The following is a 15,527-nucleotide window of genomic DNA, read 5'->3' on the forward strand; positions in this document are numbered from 1 at the left end:
AAATTTTAAGGGGGAGGCAAGTCTAAAATATACTCCCTCCGTCCGCGAATAAGAGTCCCGTTTTACCATTTTAGTCCGTCCGCAAATAGGAGTCCTGGTTCACTTTTACCATAAATGATAATAGTCACATTCCATTAACTCATTCCATTCACATTTCATTTAAAATTAATATATATAAGTGAAACCTCTATTTCATTAATTTTTTTCCTCTAGTTTTTCTTAACATTTCTTAAAACTCTTGACACCAACAAATGAGCTTCCTAATGGCGGACGAATGGAGTATTTGTTTTCATAGCCGGAAGCAACTGAATGTGGGCGACAGGAGGATGCGAGGAGTATTGATGTTAATGAGTTAGATTAGTGATAGAATCTAGATATATACTTGTGTCTGTCAATCGAAATAGCCAAGTTGTCGAAAGAGGCGACAATGTCGAGAAAATAACAATGATAGAAACCAAATATAAATATAATAACACACGGTATTTATTTTCTAAAATAATCAATTTCAATTTTTACTGCATAGGTCAAGATATAATTCATCTTATTTTACCAATATTAAAATTTATATTTCCATCATCCCACCACAAGCGAGATGCTTTTTTTTTTAGCATTCGTTTAATTTTTAATAGTGAGTTAGATGAGAGATAGAATGATGTACTTCATCCGTCCGCGAATAGGAGTTCCGTTTTTCTATTTTAGTCCGTTCGCGAATAGGAATCCCGGTTCACTTTTACCATAAATAGTAATAGGGTATCACCTTCCACTAACTCATTTCAATCACATTTCATTTAAAACTAATACATACAAGTGGGACCCTTATTCCACTAACTTTTTTTCCACTCACTTTTGTTAACATTTCTTAAAATCCATGTCGCCAAGGAATGAGACTCTTAATAGCGACGGAGGGAGTAGAGAATAGTGCTTAAAAAGCATGTGGTTTATGATTGGACGGGAGAGTAACAAAAATTTTATGAATAATAATCATTCTAAAAAAAATTATGTATCGCATAAAATATAAAATGTACAGAAACTATATCGATGACATAGAAAAAACATAATAAAACGATGAGATAATCATTCTAAGAAAGAGCCATATTTATCAGAAATGTAAAATAAATACATAAAACATAGAAAAATATACAGAAACATTGAGGTAATAATTCTAAAAAATACTAACATATTTCACAGAAAATACAAAATAAAATGTACATAAAATATTAAGAAAAAAAACATAACAAAAAATAAAATAGGGTATTATGAAAGAAGAAAACAAAGTAGAATTATACGTACTATTTTACATAGAATATTAAGAAGAAGAAAAATCAAGAAAAAATGGGGTATTTATTAAGAAACAATTAAGAATAACATGCGCCTCATCAGAGGTTGCAATCCCACGACCCAAAGCAAGTTAGACGCTGCACCTACCAACTTGCCCACAATTGTTTATAGAGGAAACTATATCAATAGTATCTAATCTTTTACTTTCGCACATAAATGGTGCATGTTCTTTATTTTATATTATATTTTTTACCTATAAATCACAGTTTTAATTATATAGATTTCTTTTACCTATAAATCACAGTTTTAATTATATAGTGTTATTTTGTGAGTTAAGTGGAGAAAACAAAGTAAAAGAGAGATAAAAAAGTAGAAAGGGTGATGTTTTCTAATTTTAGAAATGTTTCATTTAGAATGGAACATCCTAAAAAAGAAAAATATGTCACTTAGAGTAGAATAGAGAGAGTATTTTCCTAATTTTATACTCCATATGTCCTATAAAAATAAGCTGAATTTCTTTTTTCATCAGATCGACATAAATAGTTCACTTAGAGCGGGACAATGGCGTATTTTCTCAATTTTATACTCCATCTGTCCCATAAATATAAGCTGAATTTCTTTTTTCATCGTATCAACATAAATAGTTTATATCTATTTATGGAAACATTTTCTCCTTCTATTTACTTTATCATTAATTGGTCCCACCATCCACCATACTATTTCAATTACATTTTCTCTTACTTTTCCAGTTACGTAAAACTTGTATCATTTTCAAATAGTCTATTTCTATAAAACGAATGAGGTATTACAAAATATAGTTTTCTAAAATATTATTATTAAATTCGAGATTTCAGAAACTTAGTATCAATAGAACTTAAATTGATGGTTCATGACTAATGCCTCTGTTTCTAATCATCTTTGCTCCAAGATCAATATGATGTAGTGTAAATGGCTAGATCTTAAAGATGACTAATGCCTCTGTTTCTAATCATCTTTGCTCCAAGATCAATATGATGTAGTGTAAATGGCTAGATCTTAAAGAGGAATAGAAGCAAAGAGTAAATATAGCTTGAAAACAAAAAAGATCAGAATATAAACAGTAATCGGCCTACAAAGATGATTTCCAAATGAACCTAAAACACCACCATTGTGTTCATCGTCGAAATAGCTTTATGTGGCCCCCTCGCATGCCTTAATCAGAATCCGATAGAGAAAGTTACGACCGTCTTAAAAAGACTGCGTAGAGCAACGCAATTTAGCAACATTGGGTTCGAGGCGTTTACTAACCTGACGACCCGCTGGCTACATCCTGAAGCCCAATTTTTAAGTTCTAGGCCAGCCCAAACATATAAATAGCTTTGGGATGCTGATAAAGAAGACTTAGAGCCACTTTTGGAAGGAGATTGAAGATTAGAGCTCAAATCCAACCTAGCGCTAGCCCCAAATGATAGAATCTAGGTATTTTCTCATGGTTTAATTTCATATGGTACGCTAGACTTAAGATTGTTCTTGGTTAGAAAGAGTTGTTTGTGAATATTGTTTCATAAACATGTATTGAATGATTTTGTTGCTTGTTGTCTCTATTTATGTATTTATTTGTTATCCCGGTGGAGTTAGACTAGGTAACGAAATTCAACAATGGCTTTCTAACTTTGATGTCTCTTTAACTCGGGGTAGGGAGCAAACTTAAATAAAGAATTCTAGGACTAAGACTGGTAAGGATTGATCCCAGATGGATCTTAGATGTTGAATGTGCTTCGAAGCCTATCTCGAGCCTACGATTTGTGTCTTGTAGGGGTGAGGATAGGTGAGTCGAGCCTAGGGGACATGATCAGTCAAGTCAACCCAAGTGTTCCATTCCACGACCAGTGATCAGCCGCGTGCGAGTGTAAAACGACATGATCCCAAAAGCAACGGAATATTATTAAAAAATATGATCCATGTGAATGAACAACCCGAAACTGGCTAAGAACAATCTTTCCTCTGATTCGTGTTACTTCACATCTTTTGTTTACTTGTTTTTTATAATTTTCCTTTTCAAAACCAAAATCAAACAAATTTACTTGCTTTATAGTTAGATTCACAATGTTTTAGAAGCTATACCTTTCTCATGAGATCGATACCCCATGTACTAGTTCATTGTTATTTGCTTGCAGCTGAAGTGATTATGGGGGATTTAAACTTGTTTTGAGGAAATAAATTGATCATTATTTGACCCCTAAAATCTACAACTTGGGTTCAACATATTCTAACTCGACAACCCGCTTGTGAGCATCTGCTCTTCTCCCGTGTTTCGGTGGCTCTTCGTTTCGCTCCTATGTGACTTCAAGGACTACTTTCAGCTTTTGGGATACTAAAACTCGAGCTTCCTGTTTCATGCTTGAGTATCGGATGAGTGTATTCAAGACATCTTGCATTTTTCAGGTCATAGCTCCTGTTCTCGGCCGGTGTAGGTCCTTGATCGGATTTGCTACGTGATGCGTGTATGCTATATTCATATCACTATCTCTCCAATTTTACTAAAAAAATCCACATCCAATTGCGCCAATCTCCAAATTGAGCTAATTAAGAAATCCCCCTCCAATCGCTATATGTGAGAGATAAAGCCCTAGACAAAAACGACGTTATTTAAATTACTAAGTAAATCATTTACAAAGCCCTAAAACAATGTTGTATCGCTCTATGTTGGTAAAATTCAAATTAACACTCCGACCAGCTACGTAGGACAAACTTTGCCATCTAGTTGAATGAGTTAGAAATTAACATCTTAACTACTACATAAAAAAAATGGGATATTGACATCTAATATCATGAAATTTTTAAAATGTGGGGTTTTTCCCACGAACTTTAAAATTGGTAAATAATATCACGAACTTTACCCCGGGTTTATTTTTTCTCAAGAATGAAAAAATTCCCACAAATAATATTATGATACGGATTTTTTTTCGTAATTTCTCGACAACAATTTTGAGAGCTTCAAGTGTTTCAATCTTTGAAGATAGTTTTTCTTGAAGCACACCCTCCTTTATTCGAAGAGAAGGAAACAAAGTGGCGGACTTCCTTGCGTCAAAAGGGAAAGAGTGCCGGAACTTGGTAAGATTTGAGGGTAATACAATCCCGGCACAGGTGAGAGCCATGGCAAGGCTCGACCAGCTCGGCATGCCTATCTTCAGATTCTGAGGTTGTTTTCTTTTGTTTTGATTGAGTTTTGTTTGGTGTAGAGGAAGTTGTAGGTTGGTATAATGTGATTCCTCCTTGGGCCCTCCACTTTCGGGAATGGTCTCTGTATGAATTTTGTTTTCATGATATATATAGGATGAGGGACCTACTCAACCCTCCACCGTGAAGGTGTTCGATTAAAAAAAAAAAGAAAAAAGAACACCCTCCAAAATTGTTCTTCAATATATTAAAATAACATAAATTTTTTCATTCGTGGGGAAAAAAACAAACTCGAGGTAAAGTTTGTGATATTATTTGTCAATTTTAAGGTTCGTGGGAAAAACCTAACTTTTTGAAAGTTTCATTATATTAGATGCCAATATCCCTAAAAAAAATCATTGTAAAAAATTAATATTATAAAATTGTGCTTTTATCTCAAAGATTATGAAATATAGTATCATAGTACTATTAAAACTCGAATATAAAGTTTCTGAGCCCGCTATGATTTACATCCACGTGTTGTATATACTCTCTCCATCCGCCATTTACAATCTGCTATGATAAAAATTAGGATGTTGACCTTATTTTTATATATTGATTTTATAATTAAATGTGAGGGTAATGAGTAAGGTTAATGATGAAGTGTATTTATTTAGAAAAAGATAAATGTCATCTTAGATAGCAATCCTTGAACACAAATAATTCAAATTATAATGTGAAATATTTTGTCTTTGACGTGATTGCTCACAGAAAAAATCTATTTGAATTTCAACTTTTAGAACATATTCCACCCGGCAAATAAATCTGGCACTAGGCATTCTTGAGAAGATATATTCATGAGTATTCCATGCATAGTGCGCATTAAATTTGAAAATTATGAATTTAGGATTTTTTTTTTTTGGGGGTTTTGACCACAGGTATACCGAACCCACCTTCGGCGGAATCCGACTAATCCTGCTTGACCGAGTTTGCGGATTAAGACCGAAAGTCTTCCAGCGGGTGGTGGAGTTTGAATGATTGATATAAATAAAGACTAAACAAAATCAAGTATTATAAATTTAATTGTTTGTTAGTTTAATGATAAATATAGTACTCCCATCGTCTCATAAAAGTTGAGACAAAACTTTTGGGCACGGAGATTAAGAACTTATATTAAATAAATAGGAGAGATAAAAAAATTAGGAAAGATAAGAGAGAGTAAGGTAAATGATGGAATAAAGTAAGAGTGATTAGATGTTTTATCTTTTGTTAAAAAGGAAATAACTCAACTTTGTTGGAGCGGACTAAAAAGGAATACGACACAATTTTTATGGGATGGAGGGAGTATATATACTTAATCACGACTTTTAGAGAAAATAATAGTATCACAAGTTAAATTCATGATGATTTTAGTACCTGTCCAAACCAATTGAGTCAAGTCCAACAAGAATAAAAGTTTGTGGTACAAACGCGTAGTACTAATTTCCACAGCGTGTTTGATGAAATTGATGCCTCTTTCTCTTGCATTGAATTGATTAAAAATTGTTATCAGTAATTCTTAAATTATTTGAGAGAACTAAATCTAACATAAATAGAATGGACACATTCAACCACTACGCCACTAAAACTTTTAGCTATAAGATTGCAATTAACTTAGATACAGTTGGGGGTACAATTGTACTCTCTTTTTATGAATTAGATCCGTCACCGACCGAATCAAATTTTGTTTAACAGCGAACAGAGGGAGTAACTTATTTCCAGCCAAGAGAAAGGGGTGCAATATTTAATATTGTTGACAAGAAAGGATAGATTATTTTCTCAGGATATACTCCCTCTGTTTTTAAAAATATAATTAAATTTTTGAATAGACATGAATTTTAATATATAATTAATAAAGCAAAAAAGAGATAGATAAAATGATTGAAGTATTGTTAATAGAAAATACATCTCATCTTATTAAAGAAATAAATTAGAAAGTTTATAATTTTAAAGAGAATCTAACAAAAGAAACTGTTTATATTTTTAAGAGATGGATGAAGTATGTATGTATTGCACTGTGTCTTTTTTACTCTACCGTAGGTCAATTGAACTTGAAATTAACGTGTTTTTTGCAAAAGAAATAAATCATGCTAGTTAAATGGACAACACAACAATTACACCGTAAATACAGAATTGTGCAATTGGGCATGGAAATTGGAAGCTATTTCCTAAATATGATTTAATTTATTTCAATTTCAAATTTGCATATTATTAAGAGTAATGACATATAGTGTGAGTGTGAGTTGGACAAGCGGTAAGTTTCAACATTATATCTATCAAATTTGGACATGTCGTAAATACTCAGAGGAAAAATGCAAAATTCACATGTCTCTATCTAAGTAATTGCCTATAAAATTTGAGTGATAATTTGTTAACTTTTGATTAAATACTACTCCCTAATCAAAATACACCCATAAACATTAAATAAATCACTTCCTCTGTTCAGAATTTAGGAGTGGATGCAGAAAAATATTTCAATAAGGAGATGTGATTTTCAAATTTTATTGCAAAATATATTTTTAAATTTATTTAGAATATTTATAAGAACTTTTACACAACAGTTTACACAACTTGCATAAATTTCATAATTTATAAAAAGTCATTAACAAAATAAAACAATTTTATTGAGGGCTTTAGCCCGTACTCACTTCCACATGGGTCCACCCTCGCCACCATCTCATAAAATTATGGACATTTGAGACGGAACGGATTTTAATTTACAATTGATAAATTAAGAAAGATAAGAAAAATTATAGTAGTATTATTAGTGGAGAACGAGATCCACCTTATTAGAGAGAAAAAAGTTACTAAATCATAAAATATGGTGTATCAAATATTTTCACGAGACAGATGAACTAAATCATAAAATATATCAAATGAAAATAGGTAAATATACTTTTTGAAAAAATACTACTAGTAGAGTAGTAGTGAATTGCAACAGATGAAGGTTATTGAAAAAATATACCCCAAAGAGAATTAATTATCATAGTTACCTTTTGTAGGGAGAAAAGGTAAATATACCTCCTAAAATAAGAGAGATAATAAAGTAAAAAAGAGAAAATGTGTTATTTATTACTTCCTCCGTTCCTATTAGGAGTAGCATTTTGACCGGACACGAGTATTAAGAAATGTAAAGAAAAGTTAGTTGAAAAAGTTAGTGGAATGTGGGACCCACTTTTTTATATTGGTTTTATAATAAAATGTGAGTGAAATGAGTTAGTGGAATGTGAGACCTACTTGTCATTTTTGGTAAAAAATGAAGTGTTACTCTTAATTGGGGACGGACCAAAATGGAAATTAGTAACTCTTATTCGGGGACGGGGGGAGTATCAAATATAGAAATGACTCAATTATAATAAAACTTCCCAAAATATAAAAATGACTCAATTATGAGAAGAATGGAACGAGTGTTAGAGAGAAAGATAAACTAAAGTGAGAATAAAAAATAATTTTTTTAAAAAAATAAATAACTCAACTGTCTTTAGAATCACATAATATCCTCAAATTTTCATGACTTTCTTCAATAATAGTTTGAGAATAGTATTTCAATCCTGATCAACTACAACATAAACAAAGATAAATAATAAATTAGCGCAATCAATTTGAATTAAAGTTTGTATTCATATCATTGTTTTCGTATTGTTCATAATCAATTCCTTATGAAAATTAAAAATCACATCTTACATGAATAACTATTCAAACGTTAACTATATTGAGATTTTGATGGACTAATTCTCAATTTTGCCTTGATTAGCTTTGGCGATGGTAAGCTGACGGTGACAGATGACGTAAGAATGGCGAGGTGACTTAGAAGTTGGTGGTGTGGAAGCGAGTGGAAAGATGTGAAATGAAAATTGAAAAAGACTAGGGAATTGCGTCGCATGAAATCCAAAAGTACAAAAAAAACACACTAAAACCTACTCTCTCCGTCCCATCCTAAGTGAGGCGTTTTCCTTTTTTGGTAATAATCAACTCACTTCTCTCTCCTACTTTTTCCTCTTATCTCTCCTACTTTTTCCCATCTCTTACTTTATTCTCTCTTTCTCTTTCTTACATTTTTCTCTCTCCTACTTTTTCCTCTTATCTCTCCTACTTTTTCCCCTCTCTTACTTTATTCTCTCTCTTTCTTTCTTACCTTTTCCCCTCTCTTACTTTATTCTCTCTTTTTCTTTCTTACTTTATCCTCTTTCTTACTTTTTTCTTTCTTTCTCTTTCTTACTTTACTCTCTCTCTTACTTTTACTAATTTAATTCACTAAACACCACTACCTAAATTCTTGCGTCAAAATAGAAACGTCTCGCTTAGGCCGGGACGGAGTACCATTTTTTAATTTAAAACTGCAACCCATCGGCCAACCCGCAACCCTGACGAGCCAACCCGTGTAACCGCCAACTCTAATGGGTTAATCTGTTTAGCCCGTTTTTGTATTCAGGTTGCGAAATTACAGCCTATCCTAATAATTTTATAAGATTATTCGAGTCGACCCATGGATTTTGGGCTGGATTGACATCCCTAGAGGAGAGTATTTAATATTACTCATTACTTACTTTTTCCACCATTAAGAATCTTATTCAATCCACTTTTCTTTTTATTTCTTAAAACTCTTGCTTAAATCGAATAGAATTCTTATTCGAGGACGGAAGGAGTATTTATTAACTTTGCCTTTACTAACTCACATGAATCAAAGTGCCATTTCCATTTTTGGCAAAAAAATAACACTCTTTTTTATTTTTATTTACTTTATTTACCGTTTACTTAATACATTATTATTAAACTCTATACCTATCCTCTATTATTCGATAACGAAAAAAAATCTGTTTGGGACCAAGGAAATATTTTTTGTGTGATGGTGGAATATTATCTTATTTGAAAAACATGGAATATTTAGAAAATAGAGATAGGTAAAGGAAAGATGACACGTGTGGTGAATAGATGTAGCATTTGATACCATGTGCGGTGGAGTTCCGTTCTTATCAATAGTTAGGTCGTGACTCATAAGTACGGCCACCCACTATGTATAATTATTGCTTATCTATTCATCTTTTTCTTTTCATTTTCAAATTTCAATTAAATAATCAATTTATATTGATGTTTCGTACCTTTCCGCACATGGGATATGTCCTTCCTCAAATATTTGCTGCCCCAAATAAAACCGACTCTACTTATTGAACACAAACATACACACTATCACCTTTTCTTTCCCAAACTACCCTTCTCCACTATCTTACCTTTTTCTTGTCCTTCACCGTACGCCACTCTCAACTCCCCCTTCTATTACCATTATGCCCCCAAACTCAATCTTCTTATTCTACCCTTTTATTTACTTTTGGATAGGGGTGAGCAAAATAACCGAAAACCGAATATCCGAACCGAACCAAACCGAAATTTTGAAATTCGGTTCGATTTTTCGGTTCGGTTCGGTTTTAAAAATACAAAAATTTCGGTTTTTCGGTTCGGTTCGGTTTGGGTGAAAAAAAAAGCCGAAAAACCAAAAAACCGAATTATATTTTAAATATATTTTTATATATTTTTATCCTATTAATTTAGTATATTATATCATATATATAATATATATTCTTCTAATATATTTTTATATAATAAATATTATATATATTATATTAATTTTATATTATATATATTTATATTCTATTAGTATATATAAAATAAAATAAATTAGATATATTAAAATATACTATTTTTTTCGGTTTTTCGGTTTTTTTTTGAAATTTTGGTTTTTTCGGTTTGGTTCGGTTTTTTAAGTTCGGTTTTCGGTTTTTCGGTTTTCAGTTTTTCGGTTTGGTTCGGTTTCAATTTTAGCCTAAATTCGGTTTTTCGGATTCGGTTCGGTTTGGGCGAAAAACCGAACCGAAACCCGAATGCACACCCCTACTTTTAGACAAATTTTCTTTTACTCCGTTCCTTCTAATATTCTCATTTTTTGATATAATGTTGAGATGATATCGATAGAAATGAAATTGAATTTTCAAGTGTAATTAGGTCACAATTAATTAAGTAATCTCCAATCCTTTACGGCAAACTCAAATTCATTTTTAGATATTTATCTTTAAAGTAGTTCAACAGATTAGAAGTTCGACTCATTTCAAAAGTAGATAAAATATCATTATTGATTCTTTTTAAAGAAATTTTTAAAAACTCAGCGTAGATTTTGCTTCACCTAAAACCAAAAGGTGAGAGTTAATCTTCTTCTATCAATTACTCCCCATGTTCGCGAATAGGAGTCCTGTTTTTCTATTTTAGTCCGTTCGCAAACAAGAGTCCCGGTTCACTTTGACTATAAATGGTAATAGGGTACCACCTTCCATTAACTCATTCCACTCACATTTTATTTAAAACTATTATATTTAAAACTATTATATACAAGTGGAACTCATATTCCACTAACATTTTTTTACCTACTTTTTGTTAACATGTGACGCCTATAAATAAGACTTCTAATGACAGACAGAGAGTATTTTTGTACTCCATTTTATTAGATGGAGAAAAATATCAATCCTGGAGGGTAAGTATGTCCATGGATAAAGTTGGTGACTCGTAGGCCGCATCTCAGCGAAAATGCCAAAAAGGGTATTATCATAATTTCACATAGTCTTCTTCCTCGGTCCACACCTTCTGCTCTTCCTCCATGCCAACTATTTTCTGGTAACGGTTACTTGTTCATTTCACATTTCATTTTCTGCTCGTATTTTTCTGGTTATCAACAAAACCAAACTCAGATTCAATCAATGAAGAACAAAAAAGAATCCAGCTTCACCCGCTTCGATCTCCTATCCGAAGAAATAGTCTTCACAATCCTCGATTTCCTCCACCAAAACCCTGGCGATATCAAGTCATTTTCTCTCGTTTGTACCTCATTCCACGCAATCGAGTCTCGCCACAGGAGATTCCTCAAACCCCTCCGCTCCGAGCATTTTCCCAAGCTCTTCGCCAGATATCGCCATATCTCAAATCTCGATCTCTCCCTGTGTCCGAGGATAACCGACGCCTCCCTGGGCGCGATTGCCGCCGGCTGTAAGGAGGCGTTGAGGTCGATTGACCTCTCTAGGTCGAGCTTCTTCTCCCACGCGGGGTTATCGAATCTGGTTGCGAATTGCTCCAATTTGGTTGAGATTGATCTGTCGAATGCGGCGGAGCTCAGGGACACGGCGGCGGCGGCGGTGGCGGAGGCCAGGAATCTGGAGAGGCTGTGGCTGGTGAGGTGTAAATCGATTACGGATATTGGGATTGGGTGTATTGCTGTGGGGTGCCGGAAATTGAGGCTGCTTAGCTTGAAATGGTGTTTAGGGATTGGGGATTTGGGGGTGGGATTGATTGCTGTGAAATGCAAGGGTTTGAGGAGTTTGGATCTCTCTTACTTGCCGGTAATGCTGATTTTCAATCGATTGATACTCTGTTTTTCCGTTTGTTTTCGAGGATTGGCTAACCATATTATAGATTAAACCGTTAATCCCTTGTTTATCTAGATGGATTGGAATTTTGGCTTTATAACTTCTAGATTAGTGATTTTGCTCACTCAATCTTCATACTTGTTTATCTAGATGGATTGGCATTAGTGATCTTTCAAATGCTTGAATATAGCACACATGAATAATAACATACTCATAATCTTTACGACGCTCAACTAAGTACGATGTTGATGGTGTCTCATTTTCGCCTACGCAGATCACCAATAAATGTTTGTCACAAATATTAGAGTTGCAACACCTTGAAGATCTCGTTCTTGAAGGATGTTTCGGGATTGATGATGACAGACTCACAGCTCCGAAGCTAGGATGCAAATCATTGGAGGTACTTACTTTTGAACTAAGTAGTTATTTGGGAATTATCTGAGGACTGGACATTTTAAGTAGATGAAAATGGTCTAAATTGTGAGAATACATAGCTCGCAGTCTGAAATTGCTACTTGTAAGTTGTATTTAATGATTCTTCGTTTCTAACAGACGCTTGATATGTCGAGCTGTCAGAATGTGAGCTATGTCGGTTTGACTTCTCTAACCAGCGCTGTTGGAAGTCTCAGGCAACTCATCTTATCATATGGCTCTCGTGTAAGTCTCTTACACCGTTTCCTCTTTTCATGAGTTCCGTATTTTCCAGCCTAAAATATCAATTATCATCCTCTGTTTTTCAGGTGGATCTTGCTCTTGCTAATAGTTTGCAGAGCCTCTCGACGTTACAATGTATAAAACTTGATGGTTGCCAGGTCACTTGCTCGGGGCTCAAGGCCATTGGAAACTTGTGCATCTCCTTGAAGGAACTGAGCCTCAGTAAATGTACCGGGGTGACAGATGAAGGGCTTTCCTCACTCGTAACTAAGCATAAAGACTTGCAGAAGCTGGACATCACCTGCTGCCGCAAGATAACTCACGTCTCGCTTGCCCACATCACGAATTCTTGCACCTCCCTCGTCTCTCTAAAGATGGAATCATGCACCTCGGTCTCTGCTGAAGCTTTCGTCTTGATAGGGCAGCGGTGCCAGCTTCTTGAGGAGCTTGACCTCACTGACAATGAAATAGATGATGAAGGCCTCAAGTCCATCTCAAGTTGCTCACAGCTCTCGAGCATTAAGCTTGGGATCTGCCTGAATATAACGGACGAGGGTGCAACACACATTGGCATTTCGTGTTCAAAGCTCAAAGAGATAGACTTATACAGGTAGCCAACCATCTAGTGGCTTGTACGTTCTATATAGATGTTGTTCTTGTCTGAAACGTGCTCCGTTATTTCCCTTTCCAGATCAGCTGGGATTACGGATTCAAGTATTCTAGCCATTTCTCGTGGCTGCCCCGACCTTGAAATGATCAACGTAGCCTATTGCACGTCCATATCCGATACCTCGTTTATCGCCATGTCAAAATGCACAAAGTTGAGCACATTAGAGAGTCGAGGATGCCCCCTTGTCACGTCGTTGGGCCTAGCCGCCATCGCCGTCGGATGCAAGCAACTCACCCGATTAGACATCAAGAAGTGTGTGAACATAGACGATGGTGGAATGATTCCTCTATCTCATTTCTCTCAGAATCTCAAGCAGGTAAGATTGTTTGTTCTTTCGTGTTTGTAGCCAAATCTCGTGACCAATCATCCAATCCGTTTCGTTTTTAATTGATATGCAGATAAATTTGTCCTATACCAACGTCACGGACTTGGGGCTCTTGTCACTCGCGAGGATCAGCTGCCTGCAGAGCATGACCCTCCTCCACCAAGAGGGGGTGACTCCAGCTGGACTAGCCGCTGCACTCTTGGCGTGCAGCGGGCTAACAAAAGTGAAGCTTCAGGCATCGTTCAAGTCACTGTTGCCACCTTGGCTCTTTGAACATTTGGAGGCCCGCGGCTGCTCTCTCCTGTGGAGAGAAAAGGTATTTCAGGTACGTCGTCTTCAGTCTGAATTATTTTACTTATACAACGGCCGGACTGATTTTGTTCTTTTTTTTTTTTGACAGGCTGAATTGGATCCTAAGTGTTGGAAACTGCCGTTGGTGGATTTGGAATAGGTGGAGTAGGTGATCTCGCGATACGACCTGTGGCTGATTGTCGGGTTCGAAAGCTAGATCGATGTCGATAGTCTTCGTTGTACAGGTTTGTGAAGATGGCTTTGTGTGAAGATTGTAATTCATGTTTGATAGTAGTATTGTATAGAATCATGCATATTAGTTGCGCGTATGAGATGTTTCCAACTCACAACCTCTTGGAGAAAGAGTCTGCATTATTCTTTCTCTTATTTTATTTTCTATATAATTTTTTTAAAATCAGTGCAAAAAAATGACTCAATTATAGTAGAATGAATGAGTATAAACTTAAAAGTTGTGTCACGATAAACTCGAACTCGAACACAAGACTTTGGCTTCAAGCATTACTACTTGGTCAACTTGCACACGATAACTCATCATCCTTTTTGTTATTCACCAGACTCATCCTTTTATAACTATTTTATAATAATATAAAATAAAGAAAATAATTAGCCTTTAAACACATTTGTTCAATCACTTAGACGTTTTTAATGATACTAATATAAACCTTTCACAATGCAAATATTTAAATTAGTAATTTGGGTGCCATGAATCAATAGTGTTGGTGTAATCATTTAATTCATCCAACAAACATCAAAATTTATGACTGATGTATAATCATTTATATCGAGAAGTGATCTCGCGATTAAAATGAGCGCCTAATATGGGCGACACACACGTGACAGCATTGTCAGCTAAATGCATAATATGTTACTACTATATTTGTACCCACCTTAACAAGCTAATTAAATTTTGTAAACATTATCGATAAACTTGGTTGATTTGATTTGGAATTATTTAGAATAACTAATAAATCAAAACTATACTACATTTAGTTTCTGATTTGTTAATATACCCATTAGACCCAATTGTATTTTGGAAGGGATCATCTAAAACAAATTCTAAAATAAATCCTAAAACGTACTCACAAAAATGTGTGATGGACTCAACATCACTTAGTAAAGCTGTTCATGTTTATCGTAAGAGAAGTACCGAAGGGATCACCTTAAAATAAACCCTATAACAAATCCTAAAACACACTAACAACAAAATAAAATAATCTTATAAACATGAACAATTTTACTAAGTGTTGGTGGGTCTATTACACATTTTTGTAAGTATGTTAACAAAATAAAATAAACTTATAAACATGAGCAATTTTACTAAGAGCATCCACAGTAAGGTGGATGATACGATAGTCCGCCCGATGCATCGGGCGGGCTATCGTCTGCCACTATAGCCATGCGGACGATGCCGATGCATCGTCAGCGCCCTATGCTTCGTCCGCGGACGATAGGTCTTGGAGCACGCATCGGGCGTGCTATCGTCCGCCCCATTGCGGGCGACGCGGACGATAGTGCCCGATGCAATGCGTTTTATTTTTTTTTTTAATTCTTCAAAATATATATATATACACCACAATTCTATTTCTTCCTTTCACTCTTCCATTCACTCTTTCGTCTCATTCTTTCTATTTCAATTTATAAAATGAATCCCGGTGATTTCCTAAGTCCGAATAGTCCCGACGGATTATTGATGTTCGGTGGTGAT

At 34.7% G+C, this 15,527-nt stretch overlaps 1 protein-coding gene across 3 annotated transcripts; it reads left to right on the forward strand.

The window, feature by feature from the left end:
• The first annotated feature begins 11,076 nt into the window (after window positions 1-11,076).
• Window positions 11,077-14,216, forward strand: LOC125223721 (F-box/LRR-repeat protein 3-like). Of its 3 annotated transcripts, none has more exons than XM_089063314.1 (7): window positions 11,077-11,834; window positions 12,136-12,261; window positions 12,438-12,518; window positions 12,602-13,125; window positions 13,207-13,501; window positions 13,584-13,835; window positions 13,911-14,216. In XM_089063314.1, the coding sequence occupies exons 1-7, from the start codon at window positions 11,199-11,201 to the stop codon at window positions 13,959-13,961; spliced, it is 1,965 nt and encodes a 654-aa protein (XP_088919440.1). In that variant the 5' UTR covers window positions 11,077-11,198; the 3' UTR covers window positions 13,962-14,216. The 3 variants fall into 3 exon arrangements, with proteins under 3 accessions (XP_088919440.1, XP_088919441.1, XP_047982948.1); XM_089063315.1 differs by having other exon boundaries at window positions 11,080-11,834; window positions 12,414-12,518; XM_048126991.2 differs by having other exon boundaries at window positions 11,081-11,834; window positions 12,414-12,518; window positions 13,584-13,826.
• Window positions 14,217-15,527: the final 1,311 nt, after the last annotated feature.

Source organism: Salvia hispanica, chromosome 1 (assembly GCF_029641045.1).
Source record: "Salvia hispanica isolate PSC_SH4W2 chromosome 1, Shi_PSC_v1, whole genome shotgun sequence".
Classification (NCBI taxonomy): Eukaryota; Viridiplantae; Streptophyta; class Magnoliopsida; order Lamiales; family Lamiaceae; genus Salvia; species Salvia hispanica.